Source organism: Daucus carota, chromosome 8 (assembly GCF_001625215.2).
Source record: "Daucus carota subsp. sativus chromosome 8, DH1 v3.0, whole genome shotgun sequence".
Lineage (NCBI taxonomy): Eukaryota > Viridiplantae > Streptophyta > Magnoliopsida > Apiales > Apiaceae > Daucus > Daucus carota.
Window position 1 is genome coordinate 9,654,697 of NC_030388.2, and position 15,729 is coordinate 9,670,425.

Sequence of the window (15,729 nt, forward strand, 5' to 3'; positions counted from 1 at the left end):
ATTTTAGGAATTATTCCACAATATGTTCCCAAGGAGATTCAAAAATTAATTATCCTAGTTGTACCCGAGGATATTTTATAATATTGTTCCTTAAGTTGATCATTCTTTTGTTCACATATGTTTTGCATTTCATTGTTTTTTTAATACGAACACCTTAAAGAATAGTTGTCATATATTGATAATTCATGAAATTTTTTTTCACGGGATTAGCATTCAAAAATCCATGGAACATCGCATTTAATGCTATGTTAGTCGAAATCATATTCTACAATACATGTAATTTTTAATGATTATTATACATATGGTCTGCTGATAATTCATGTTTGTGTTCTCGGTAAGGGTAGTATTTCCAAAAATGTTTTGACAAATCCTTTTTGGAAACGACAAATTTGTGTAGTTGGAATATTTTAAACTATATCTTGGATTACAAAAATTTTCTTAAACGAAATACTCGCTTCATCACAAAATAGTTGTCACGTTTCTATCTGTTATGGTTAAATAGTCTAAGTTTTCTCCAAAGATTATAAGTCAATCACTCATTATTTTTAAAAACCGTAAATTAAATTTATAGTAGATAAAAAGTGTTCCCGGTGACATATTTTCATGTCAATTAATATATTTCACTCATTATTTTAGAATCTCATAGTAGATTCTAAAAACTCCAACTGAAAAATGTTTCTTTCAGATTTTGTTCTACTATGTTTCAGACAGTTCCAAAAAAAAATTATATAAGATATTACGTTCGCTAATACCATAAAACCCATGAACATCAAAGTAGGACTGTTTAACACATTTTGTTCATATGTTTATTTGCTTTTAGAAACAGTAGAAAAGTGATTCCAGGGATGTGGCTCTGTTTACGATTATAAAAATACATTGATGGTGGTTAAAAATGTATTATCTGACTTAGTTCTAGAAATATTTTTTTTGAATCTAATACTTGAGATGTTATGATGACTATAATTGATCCTGACAGAAAACGTTTCATATTCTTAGTGTTAAGATTTTAGGTACTATCCATGGAAATGAATGTACTAAACACGTATAACAAAGAGGTGCATCTAATAATGGAAGGTTAAATGTGATCCTGAAATCACATTAATAAACTTAACGATTCTTTTTAGAGGCCCAAAGTATAGATGTAGTTTCAATTATATGGTTACGTTTGTAAAAAAACACATAACAACTTCGAAGAGGTTATTGAATGTGTGGAAAAATCAGAATAATATTACGATCACAAAATAATTTTGAGTTTTTTTATGTTATATGATCGAGGCAATAAATTTAAAATGATTTCACTTGGCATTACCAAAAATAAATTTAAAAATTTTATTATGTTTCTAGTCATCCAAAAAATCAATTCTCCGGTTTTTAAATTAAAAGCGATCTAGAAAATACTATTATGATCACTCATACAGAACACATAATGGAAAAAGTGAAAAAGTCAAAACAATAACATTAGAGGGAACACGTAGTAGAACACTGATATAGATAAATTTACGTTTTTTTTTTATCCAGAGACAAGTTAAAAAAATCTGAATAACATGATTAAAATTATATACTTATTCATACAAAAGGAATACAACAGTAGAATGTGTCCGGGAATTGAAATTAAATCTCAAATATAAAAATTGAAACGTTATTGTGTGAAACAAAATTTAATGGTCACGTCTGTTGAGGTAAAAAAAAAAGAACACTCACCAAAACCGATACATGAACTTTAATAAATGCGTTAGGAAAAAAAGTTGAATATACTGTAATACATGAACGTAATAAATTAGAAATTGAACTTTCAAACGTGGGAACAGTTGGAGGATCACGTCAACAAGACTTGGGTGTTCCAAAAGACATTTTGTGTTTTTAGTATATAATACATCAAAACTACATCTCCTAGTACGCATCCAAAACTGATTTTTCCTTTCTCAAACTGTTCAAACACAATACTGTACAAAATGCTTTCAAAATCACAAACGGTTCTTTCACAACTCATGCAGCATAATTCTTCTTTGAAAGAAAGATTAAAAATTTTGGAGGAAGAGAACCAAAATTTGAGGGACCAAATCAAGTTGTTGGACATACACCGTTCCAATAACGTATCAATGATTTCCACGCTTAATCGACACAAGGATGAGCAAAAAGCCCTGTCTCTTCACATCATCGACCCAACTAAGTTTGAACCACCAACCATTGGGAAGAAGAGGAAATTAGAAGAAGGTGAAGGTAGCAAGGTCTCCAAAAATGAAGAAGAACAATCTAAAGAATAGGTTTATTAATGTACCTTTTTGTTTCGCTGTTTTTGTAATTTCTAAGAATCTAGCCAGTGAAATATTTATATCTTTTGAAGGAAAATTTCTACTTGTCTACATTTTACTCGTATTACGTATAGATATATGTCGATTTTCCATTTGTTGTTGTTAATATTAACGATGTTCTAAAAGAATTATTATAACTAGTACTGGAAAAAAATTCATATAAAAATGATAAACCATATAGGTCATCATAAAAATCGAATAAATTTGACACAAAATACTCGTACTTTTTTTTTTTCCTCAAAAAACAAAATATCGTTCTAATTTTGAAAAGCATGTAACCTAGTGTCCACAAATCTCATAGTAAAAAAAGACTAGACGCATGTTTCTGTGTTTGGGTTCTAGTGAAATTTGATATTACTTGAATGCTATAGGGTGTAGCCATCACTGTTGATATTAAGTCTAAAGAAGTTATCATCATTACTAGAATACGTGACAAAATAGAACGCTTGGTATTCTTATTTTCGAGATATTATTGAATTTTTATATTTGTATATTTTCAATGTATAACACTTAACTTACCCACCATGTGTAATTTATGATTTAAAAAATTATACTTACCATGAATAAATTGTTTCTCGAAGTGTATAAAATGATTTGCACAATGAAGTTTTATTTTTATCAGTATGCAAAAAATTATAGATAAGTTCACGATGATTGAAATAATTTTATCTTTTTTTCCACTAATATATTTTTCTAAAAATTCTTCTGATATTAATATAATGTCTTACGTCTATAACATTTAACGTGTTACAAAGTTACGTAGATTAACTTAATTGCATTCCTTTAAGTTTGGTTCCCAAATAAAAAAATTGCAGTTAACATATTTTTTTTTATGAAATGACCATTTATGATATATATTGGAAAGTTTTAGAATAAAACAATTAACGAAGAACTTATGGGTAAATCGGGCTACGTTGTGTAAGGGGGAAAAAACAAGAACGAGGACGGTTAAAACAATATAAAACAATGTAAAAAACAACTGCTTGTGTATATAAATTAAACTCGAAAAAGAAAAATATAAAAGAAAAAAACCGTTCCAATGAGCATAACTGCGTGTTTATTGATAATGCCTATTGGGGAGACATAACAATGAGCATAAACCAACCCGATACATGCATGTATTAAATGCGTGTAGAAAGTTGTTGGCAGATCGTGGGGGTAGTCCAATAGTCCGTTTCTTTCTTCTCTTTATAAAAGCCTCGAAGAACATCTAACTGAATCACTTATATTCAATACAAAAAATCTACAAAAACACAAACAACTTTCTAAAATCATCTTCGTCATAGAAATGGGCTCGCAAATAGAAGCCAGAATCAACCAGATCACCGAGGAAAACCAATTAATCGAAGAAAACATCAGAAATCTTGAGGAGAATGCTAAACTTCAACACAAGATCAAACTAATGGAGATACAACAAAATCACGACGAAGGTGTTATAGACGTTCTAAAGAAGCACATCGAGGAGCGAAGGGCTTTCAACCGTTTCATTGCGGATGATTCAAATTTTGAACCATCCAAAGTTGCAGAGAGGGAAAGCATCAGGGAAGCCTTCGAAGCGGAAGCAAAACGGCGCAAAGCGGCCAAGACTTCTCAGACGGAGCCCAAAAACGAGAAGAAATAAGTTTTAATTATTTTCTTTACATGTTAATGCACTTTGTAATCCTACAAAAAGAAAATTTAAAAAACAATTTGTGTTTCATATTAAATTTTTATTAATCTATTTGATGCATATATTTTTTTCTAGGTATAGTTTCATTTGAGCAATTAATATTTTTTGTGTAGATTTCTAAGTATAATTTGTAAAAAGACACAAACAGCGAAACACCAATGAAAAACTACAAAAACAACTAGAATCTACGTGTTGCGTTAAATGTTCTGATAGGAAGTTGTAATATAAAGTTTCCAAAAATTTGTTATTCACAAATTATTTTTTTTATTATGTCAATCTGTTTAACTAATTGTCTGTAAAATTCATTTTTTTTTAAAAAAAATCATTAACCATAACAACTTCTTATAAAATGTTGGAGATCTAGTAATCCAATTTTTTAAATGGCAGTTACGTTTTAGTGTTCTTAAGAAGGCCTTTTTGAAAGATTCGCTTTGTTGTTCTTTTCAAAGTAAATGTGAAATTTTTTTTTTGTACTCATCTCTATGGTGTTCCATCAAACAGATGAGTAAACAAATGGTATGTAATTTATGTATGTGGCACATAATGAATATAGGTTGTAATAGGCGCATGTTTTTTTGAAAAAATTATTACCAATTTTTATCTATATTAAATTATATTAAAAAATAATATTATTGTATGGAATTTTTAAAAAGAATTAAAAATGGCATGAGTTTTGTTTTTTTTGGTAAAAGATCTCAAATGGGTTCTTAATATCTAGGTTATACGAGGTAAGTAACACAAACGAATATCTCCCTGGTGTTTTCATTTTTAAAATAAATGTGGATCACGAGGCTTTTTTTAGGCATCGCACGGTTTTTACCCCATAACAAAAATCGAAAAAACTTATTAAAAAGAACCAGTGGAGGAACACATCGACAAATCCAATAAAAGCTTTGTTTGAAAGCAATCCCAAAGGTGTTCCTCGACACTTCACCTCACGTTAAACAAATACCTGCACAAAAGCGCATTTAGTACGTGCATTTATTGTCTTTTTCTAGTTCCTTTTTGGTTCCATTTATTGCAAGCATTTTTCTTTCAAATCAAACGCCTCAATGAATTCAAAAGCATTTTTCTTATTGATGGTTTCTATACATGGAAACTGTTTTTTAGTTCTCTCCAAAGTCGTATAAATGTATAAGCTTTTATTCTTGATTAAATGATTAAAGAGAATCTCAAAGGTGTTTACAGAGATAAAACTCTGAAAAAACCTGCAAGAAAAAAAGTAAACATTGCAGTCAATGTAGTCAAGTCTAAACGTATATGGAACGTATATGATTAATATTCGTGAACAATATATGGAAATTCGTCTTGAAGTGATTCATCAACAAGAATCATTTCAACAAAAAGTTAATCAATTTTTTATATAATCTAATTAATTCATTTAAAAATGAATGTTAATTTAAAAAAATTCATTACGGTCAAAAAAATAAATTTTTAAAAACTAAAATGATACTTTTGTTTATATTCCTAATGTATCATGTGTATTACACGCACTGGAAAAATTATGTTACAAAATAACTAATAGAACACATATGAAAACCTGTATCTAATTCAGGAAGGTGTTCCTTTGCATATATTCCATTAAGTGTTCTTCGTTTAATTTCCTTTTTTTTTATATTCTTTCTAATACTACCTTCCCGGTATCACATATATTGATTGTACAAAAAATAATTAAGAGTCGTCATTTTAAACATCGTTTGTAAATTTAAACATTTAAAACTTTAAAAAAATTTGTACCAATATATCAAGAAAAATTACTTTAAATCAAATCATGACTTTTCATTTTTTTTCCTCCGGTGGTGTGGAATTACACAGTACATCGACATGTAAAGAAAAGTAATTACTATTTATCTAGTTGTTATCTTCTTTGCGATCAGCCTGAATAAGTTCCGAGGCTTTCCTGCTTTCGACTTCAACTGGAATGGAAGCTTCTCTGGCACTTCGTTCCACAATGTGCTTCTTCAGCAAATCTATCATAGTTTGGTGGTGCGCAAGTTGATTTTCCATAAGCCTTATGTTCTCTTGAAGATTGGAAGTATCCTCCTCCAAGCATTTTATTCTTTCTTCCAGAACACTCTTATCGGCGATGATCCTAATGGTTTTTGATGGTGACTGTGAGCCCATTGGTATAAAAAGGTTTAGGCTTGTGGATTGTAAAGTGCGTTAACTGTTCAATGGGTTTGTAGTCGAGGGTTTATAAAGATAAATTTAAAACTGACTATTGAACTTCTTTATTTTTCATATGGTAAGTATTATAAAGATGTATTAAATGCTTGCAGAAAAGTTTCGTGTACTTATCAAGGCATATTTTAAAATTCACCTAGTGGTTGTTTTATCGAGATAAAATTTAAAGATCATGTCTGTTTATTTTTTCACATAACAGTTTTGTATACAAATCTCTATGATGTTCCCACCACTGTACAGATCTTTTCTAAGTCGACTATTAGAGCAATAGATAAAACATAATCATTTATAATTTAAATTTAATAAAAATAAATTTTACACAAACTTTTTTTAGTTTTTTTCCAACCAATGGTTGGTGTGCTATTTTGCATTTCTTTTAATATTTTAATATTTTTATAATAGTCTAATAGACATTTTTTGTGTGTCACAGCGAGACAGTCATTTATGGGGGTTCGTTATAGTGTTCGAACATAAAATAAATGATTTTATTCACAGACAATTTTTTTTATTAAGTCAATCTTATTAAGTAATTGTCTGGAAGATTTATTGTCTGGGGATTCGTTATAGTGTTCGAAAACTGTCATATGATATTTTTATTTAAAATGGTAGAGATCTAATACTGCATGTATGTGACAGTTCCGTTAGGTGTTCTTATCAAGGTATATTTTTGAAAATCACCGTTTGGTTCTTATCGAGATAAATTTGAATGATCATGTCTGTTTATTTTTGTCACCTAAGTGTATAAAAAATTTCTAAGATGCCTGTTACAGCCATAGATATATAATAATGATTATTAATTTAAATTTAATAAATTAAAGTATATGCAAACTTTTTTCATTTTCTTCCAACAAAATTGTTGGTGTTTTGTTTTGCATCTATTTTAATAATTTTAACTTTTTATAATAGTATAATAGACTTTTATTTTGTTTCACAACTGGAAAGTCACGGATTGGTGGTTCGTTATAGTGTTCGAACACAAAAAAGAAGAGCAAAAACTGATTCAATCTGATTAACTAATTGTTTGGAAAATTAATTTTTTTTATTTATTTTTTTCTTTAATCATATGATATTTATTCAAAATGGTAGAGATCTAATACTGCATGTATTTTTAATGACAATTCCGTTTGGTGTTCTTTATCAAGGTATACTTTGAAAATTCACTTTGTGGTTCGAGATAAATTTGAATGATCATGTCTGTTAATTCTGTCATCAAACTTTTTTGTATAATCATCTCTATGGTGTTCCACCGGTGTACAAAAAATTTGTAAGACGTATATTATAGCCACAGATATAAACTAATAATTATTAATTTAAATTTAATAAAATAAAGTATATGGAAACTTTTTTTAATTTTTCCCAACAAATTGTTGGTGTGTTGTTTTGCAATTTTCTTAATAATTTTAACTTTATATAATAGTATAATGGACTTTTTATTTTGTGTCACAACTGGAAAAGTTACGGTCGGGGGGTTCGTTATAGTGTTTGAACACAAAAAGAAGAACACAAACTGATTCATTTCAAATGAGTTAAAATCAAATTAATAATTTTAACAAGGAAGGTTGTAATTTCAATAACTATGACTTGATATACGAAAACTTACATCCACATATATATGGCGAATCTTTTTTCTGATAGGAATTTCGATGGTAAATTCAAGAACTATGCTTTTTTATAAAACTTTATAAATCATACCCACTATTAAATGCAATTCGGTTATTCCTTTTTTTGACGTTTGATCAGTTTTATAATAGTCGTTTTAGAAATCAAATTTGAAACAATGAGTAAACATCACGATTCATTTTGTTGTTCTTAAAATGGTTGAGATGTAGTACTTAATGAATTTAAATGGCAGTTCTGTTTGGTGTTCTTATTAAATACAATTTGAAAAAACTCACTATGTGGTTCTTTATCGATGTAAATTTGAACGATCGTGTCTGTTATTTTTGTCACTGTTTAATTCGTTTTTACTCATCTCTATGTTGTTCCACCATTGTAGAAAAAATTTATAAAACGCCTAGTACAGCGATGGATAAAATCTTATCATTGAAAAATTAGAAATTAATAAAATAAAGCATGTACAAACTTTTTTTAAAAATTTTAACCGAATTGTCGTTGTGTTTATTTGAATTCCTTTTAATGTTTTAAACTTAATATAAAATTCTTATAGAAATTTTATTTGTGACAGACTCAGACCTTCGTTTCATGGGGGTTCTTTATAGTGTTCGAGAAGAAATGTTGTACAGCTGTTAAAAAGAGTTAAATTAGTAAAATCAAATTTACAAATCTGTAATTTACATTGTTTTTTATGTTTTTGATTTGGTTTACTAGTCTTATAGAGATTTTATTCTAACACCGAATCAACTGTCACTTTTCGACAGTTGATTCGGTGTTACTTAAATTGTTCGAAGTTAAAAAGATTGTACAATAATTAACTTGTTTTTAAAAGCAAATCAAAATTTTCAATTATCATAATTGATATTTTTTACCTCGAAAATTTTCTTACATGAATCGGTATACTGTACCACCACACGATGGCAATGTTCTGAGTGGCCTATTACATCGATAAGATTTACAGCCATATAACCCGTAATATCCTTCTTCCTAAATTATGATATCTTTGACATTTAATATTTTCATTGTTTCTTTGCGGAGTTGCCTTTTTAAATTTTACGTGTTATTATTGTTTAACGTATACGTTATAGTTTATTCTTAAATACTAATTGCTTTCCTGAACATATTCTTACCATAAAAAAAGATTTTCAGTTATAAACATTAAAGTTTATTGTCAGTCATTTGTATATATAGTTGTTGTTAATGGTTCATTCAGAAATTCTTCTAAGTAAAAAGAAAATGCCTCCATGGAATAAACCTGCAGCTGGTATTTTGAAGATCAATGTGAGTGGTCACTCTGATGAAGAGATTGTTTTGTCTTCTATTGGTTGCTTCATGCGGAGTAACTCGGGTCATTTTTTTTGTGGATATTACGGTACTAGAGATTTTGCAGATCCGGTATATACCGATTTGTTGGCTATATATTATGGGTTTAAATTAGGCGATGATGAAGATCAAAGATATATTGAGGTTGAGTCTGACTCAGCAACAATAGTTCATCTTGTCAATAATCCCAACCACAACTCAAATTATAGTGATATTGTTTTAAATATACGTAGATTAAAGGACATGGCAGCACAACCTTGTATTCTTCGATACGTGGAAAGATCTTCAAATCTTATGGCTATAAGATTGTCATCGTATTCAATCGAGAAAAGATTACCAATTACACGTTTGAATTCATGTCCAGCAGAACTGTTCGAAGAACTTGCAGCTGATTGGTATTATTCAGCCTAGAAGATATTTTTGATTCATTTATTCTCATTATGTTAAAACTGCTGAAAAACGAATATAGGAAAAAGTTTGGAACGATGTTCAAGGACAAAGAGAGATCAGCAGGGATCAAAAACAATATTGAAATTATGTTAATAAATCATCTTCTTTAAATAAAATTGTATTAATGGAAAATTGATTATATAAAATTTTTAGTTGACTATGCAAAACCCTTTCTCTTTTTTTTTTGCATTCAAGGTGTTACTAGGCATATTTCTTGTAAATTAATGTTTTAAAAAATCTAGGCATATTTCTTGTAAATTAATTGACAAATCTAGGCATATTTCTTGTAAATTTATGTTTTAAAAAATACCCAAAAAAACCTTTTTACGTAAATAGAATTTTTAAAAATTTAAAAAAAACAAATTTTTTAATCCATGAGGTCTTCACCACTGTAACACGTCATATGCAGAATTAATTTTGTGAAATTGTTAAAGGAGAATTAGTTGACTTTTTGGTTTGTGTTTTATAGATTTATGTTAATCCATGAGGTCTTCACCGAATGTAACACGTCATATGGAATAATTTTTTTTTTTAATTTTTCGTATTTATTCTTTAAGATGTTTGTTACGAATATAATAAAAATTGAACCTTTGTGTCTTATTTAATTTTAGATGATAAATTTAAAATATTCAAATATTAATTCAATATCTTCTTCCATAAAAATTCTTTAAGGTTTTTCGTAGAAATATAATAAAAATATATGGGTTTGTTTTTTTTAAAATTTACAAATAAAAATTTATTACTTAAAAAATACGGAGATTCATTAAGGTGTTCAAAAAAAACAAATATATTGATTCCATTTTCTTCGTAAGAGAGTCTAATTAAAAAAAATATTACATTATGACTTACCTGTTTTTTATCAAGATCCGAGTAATAATAAAAAATATTATTGGAAATAGTGTATAAAGAATCTCGGATTAAGTTTAGTAACCATTAAAATATACTAATATAACTCAATTACCTCTGGCATTCTTGACACGTAGACAAATTAGTTTTATTACCGCGTAGTCAGACATAATTAATTGAGCTTAGAAGTAGTTCTGTTTATGTAATAGTGGCATGTTCTAAAAGGTGTAAAGAGGTGTATTGCCCAAAATACATACAGTTCGTTCATAAAGAACAGAATTTCTCACAACAAAAAGAATGAAGAAGAGGGTTCGGTTTTCTCCTACAGCAGACACAGGTATTGGAGTAATTAAGATTTCATATTATGAATACGGTACAAAATAGGTATTATGTATAAGAATTATAGTATATGCAAGTCTAATTGATGTTGATTTTCGGTTTCTATAGTTGATCCAGATAAACTAAATGATGATCAAGTGGATCTGTACTTAAGGTAATCTTTCAGATTTGACACCACTTTGTTCTGCATGCAATGATTTTGATGGAATTTTTTACTAATTGTATTGTTTTTTGTAGTCGTTTATGGTCATTACTTGATTGTGAGAAGGCAGAACAATGTCTATATGTTGATTCGCTATTAATTAAAAGTTACTATGATAATGTTGGAAGAGAAAAGGTTTTTAACAGACTGTTAAAGGATGATTTCTTTGGAAGGAAGTATGTTTTTTCCCAATATGCCTATGGTATGTGTGGTACTTTACATACTATTCTACTGTATGTTTTCAAAAACGAGTCATGTACTAAACAAAACTTGAAAAAGTTGGAATCATTGGGTTTTGGTGATCTTATGCAATCCGAACAATGATGTAAGAGGTGGTAGTGAGCGACCAACCATGTTAATTCTGGATTCATTGAAAGGAACTTTCTCCAGCAAAGTGGAAGAGTTTATGAGAGGGTAAGTTTTTATGAAAATTTACTACTTTGTTTGGGTTTTGTATATGTGTGATTACTTGCCATCAAAGACTGAAATTTTCTTTTTAATGTAGTCTGTTGAAATCATTTTATAAGTATGCAAATAGAGACTGTTCCGCAAAGAACCTTACAACCATCCCTTTCCTTGTGCCTGAGGTGACTATAGTTCTTGTTTGTTGGTTATGACATAGTGGATAAAATTATCTAAGTGTTTGTTATGAATTTGATAGGTACCAAAGCAGAATGATGCCAAAAGTTGTGGGTTCTTCGTGTTGTTCTACGTCATGATGTTCTTGAAGATGTGTCCATCAACATTCGTTTTAATGACTGATTATCCTTCCTTTGTATGTTTCAAACTTCAAGATATTCGGATAATTGAATTACAATCATATGTTGCTATGATTATTCTTTTATAATTAATTTCAGATGTCAAAGCATTGGTTCACCATAGAAATTTTTGAAAAATTCCGTTTCAGCTTGATGGCAATTTTTAAGAGATCAAGTGAGATAACTTCAACCCAGTAAAACAGATTATTTTTACTTATAAAATATATATACGTATTAGAAACATTATCGCTTTTGCTCTTTCACAGTTGGCTGTTTTGTGAAAAAAAGATTTGATGCTGATGTAACGACACTAATAAATTCATGTTTATCTGGTGCGTTTTTTTTTACATATGTACATAATTCATCCTTACTTGTATTCTACACGTGCCTCGTAAGCACGTGATTTACTTGTTTTTTTTATATAGTTGTTTACTATATAAAAAAAATTCTTGGAAACTATATATTCTAACAGTGATATTTTTTCTTTCTTTAATACAGAAAATGATATATGGATATGTGATGATAGGAAGAAAAAAAAACAGCGAGTGGACATTGATATTGTAAGCATATATTTACCTACATTCATCTTATAATATTTATTGTATTTTCTCTTTACGTTGCAATGTTGTCCATGTAGTCTGTAGGAGCGACTGAAGAAGAGATAGAGAATTTTGAAGATCAAGCAGGTGTTTTTGTTAAAAAAACCGTTAAGATTGATAGAAAAGGGCGTAAACTTCTAATGAAATTTAGTCCAGCGTTATTTTGTGAAATGATTGGGAACTTGAGTAGTTCTCAAAAAAAAATGGATTTCTATGACAGGGTTTGGAAGTATTTTGAATTTTCGCCTTCAGAAGTATCCTAAATACATGTCTTACAATATTGTAAACAATTTTGACTCTGACTCATGCAGCATAGTGGTTGATGGTGAAACTTTAAAAATTTCTCAGAATGATGTCCATTGTGTTCTTGGGTTCCCACTTGGACCGAAGTCTATACCATTCGTTAATAGTGAACCACTAGCAAAGGAGTGGAGAAGGCAGTATAGTGGAAGTGAGGATTCTTCGAGAGTTGTTGTGAAGGATGTTTTGGCTGCTGTGAGGGATTCAACCATTGTAGATATAAATTTCAAGAAGAACTTTATATCTTTAATGATATGTTTTTTGGTCCAAGCTCCCTCAAATTCATATATCAGACTAAAGTTGTTAGGATTGTGCTGTGAACTAGACCGTTGTTTTGAATATAATTGGTGTGAGTTTGTTGTTAATTGTTTGAAGAAGTCCAATAAAGTATGGCGTCGAAACACTGGAACAAAATTCTACACTGGATCGCTACCTTTCCTGCTGGTATGCCTTTTTAAAAAACATGATTCATATAATACGTCGGTTAACTTAAATATTTTAGATAATGACTCCTGTTATTTTTATGTCAGTACTTCTTTCTGGATGGTTACATAGGGAAGAGCTTTTTCCCAGGAAAAATCACACCAAGGTTCTTACCATGGAACAATTATTGTCTGGAAAAACTTGAACAAGTTCTATTTGAGAGGTCTTTCATAGTGGATGTTGATTTGCGGAAACCATGTTTTAACTACATGACTCTAGAAAACTGCAGAGTACAGGTTAGGACATAGTAAAAAGTTATTTTTTTTATACGTTACTTATCTATATATGTTTCTAACTTTTAGCAGATGTTGTCAAAAAACACACTAATGTTCCATACTAATGTTACAGAGCAAGAATGAGCTTACTTCGTATGCAATGGACTATCACAGTCAAAAACATGTTAATAAACAACTTGTAAGGTTTCCTAAACTATCTGTAATGAAAGAAGTTTCTCTCTAAGTTAATGTTTTTTTATTAGATATGAAAATGCATTCTCTAACTTACAGTCTTGAACACTTTTTAAGGTGCATGGAATCTGTGATACTCCGAATCACGTTGGTGAAGATCTGAACTAGGATTTGATACCCAAGGTTTTGCTGAGATTTCATTTGCTGATCTTATTTTATAAAAATACCTCTATAACAATGTAAACTGTTTTATATTAAAATTTGGATTATACTGAAAATATGCTTGTTTACGTAGTACACTTCTAAAGGTCTAGAATGGAATTTTAAAAATGAAGAAAAGCAAGTCGATGTTATGCCGCCATCTACTGGAATCCGTAGTCCTATTCCAGAACAGAAAGGCAATTCAAAAAACAAATTTGAAAAGGTCAACTAATTCTTAATTCTGTTCGAACAATTTTCTTGTTATTATGTTTGTAATTTTGGTTCATTTTATCTTATTGAAAATGTATTAACAGGGGACCACTTCGAAGAGCGGCATAGATAAAACAATACATGAAAATACCCCAGTAAGCCTTGATGTTACCAGTGCTTCTGCTTTGAGTTCTTCTGCCTTGATAGTAACTTTTTTTTTTCAGGGGAAACAAAACTTGATGGAATCTCTTCTAAATTCTTACCAGTCAATTCAGCAGACCTTGTTATTGCACATTATGCATGCAACTAAGACTGATGCTCCTGATGATAAATTGGAGTCTCTAAAGAATTCTTTTAAGAAGATGAACGATCAAGCAAATTTGCTGATCAACTAAACTCCCTTGTTGAAAAAATCTGCAATATGCATTTGGTGTGCATATATCTATGCTGATCCATGGAAAAAACTGTGACCATAACTGTTATATTATTGTTTTTGTCGGATAATTTTATGAGTTTGCAATGCAGTTCTTTACTTCGGACGATTCCTAAAGTTGTTTTTCCTACAAGCATAAATTACTTACGAATTTATTTTATTATAAATTTTAATGTACTACCATAATATTATATTATAAACAGAGAAAAAAAAATGGAAAAAAATCTCCACGCAAAGATTCAACTAACCTCCTTTTTTGATGGACAGATTATTCGTGAACAACATGAAGAAGAGCTTTTGATTTACATCATTTTTTTTCAATCTAAAATTAAAATTTTGAATTAAAAATTGTACTAACATTTAATGTCATGTTCTCTAACTAACATTAAAAAAATGATTTCTATATCGAACCCAAAAGGGCAAAACCCCGAACTCATGAACACCGTGAAAAACATTATTTCAGATTCATTTAATTAAAAGAACACGTGTATTAAATGAGATACTGAACTTTGTTTCTAATGTCTATATCATGTTATTGTAAAAATTGGTTTATTTATAAAACACAGCGTATAAAAAAATATTTTAATTCATAGGTATATTTACATTAAAAAAAAATTCCCTTGACTGATCATTAAATATATCAGACATACGGTGCTAAGATTCCCTTGACTGATCGATCAATAAATATATCAGACATAAGACTAAAAGCAGTCATTTCTGTCTATATTTTGCTGAACTCTATCTAAAAACCATCACTTACGGAGTGTTTGGATTCTTGAAGAAATCAGGATTTTAAATAAAAGCACGAAAAGGGTGATAGCAACTACACTTCAAGATGAGGAGAACAGCTCGATTCGCTGGAGAAGGCAACATGGGTATCATTTCTATGAAATGTTCGTTTAGATCTTTCATAAGAATTCAATCGCAATTCTGATTAGTAAATTTACTTCTTTGTAGTGAATCCATTAGATACAGAAAGCTTGAGTGATGCTCAGGCTGATCAATATATAAGGTACAATTAAATTTTTAGTTGAATCTTGATTTGCATGTTAAAAGAATTGTCGAAATTGTGAATTTTATAAACACCAAACCATTTGATGCAGTTTGTTATGGAAAACGTTTGGTGAGGAAAAAGAAAAATCTTGTCTCTTTGTTGATCCAATGCTAATCAAAAATTACTACGATTCAAATGGTGATGACGAGAGACTATTTAAGAACTTTTGTAAAGAAAAGTTCTTCAGCAGAAGATATGTTTTTTTCCCCGTATGCTTATGGTTAGTGTTTCGATACTATAAAACTCTGATTTTTGCAATAAACAAACTTAGATTGGTGAAAACAATTGTAATTAGTTTATTATCTCAGGAAACATTCGGTGTTGGTGATATTGTGCAATCCAAAC

General features: G+C 29.4%; 1 protein-coding gene across 1 annotated transcript; it reads left to right on the plus strand.

Annotated features, from left to right (window-relative positions):
* Positions 1 to 8,979: 8,979 nt before the first annotated feature.
* On the plus strand, positions 8,980 to 9,513 carry LOC108198115 (uncharacterized). The gene has a single exon (XM_017365889.1). It carries the CDS (start codon positions 8,980 to 8,982, stop codon positions 9,511 to 9,513), a length of 534 nt encoding a protein of 177 aa, XP_017221378.1.
* The last annotated feature ends 6,216 nt before the right edge of the window (positions 9,514 to 15,729 follow it).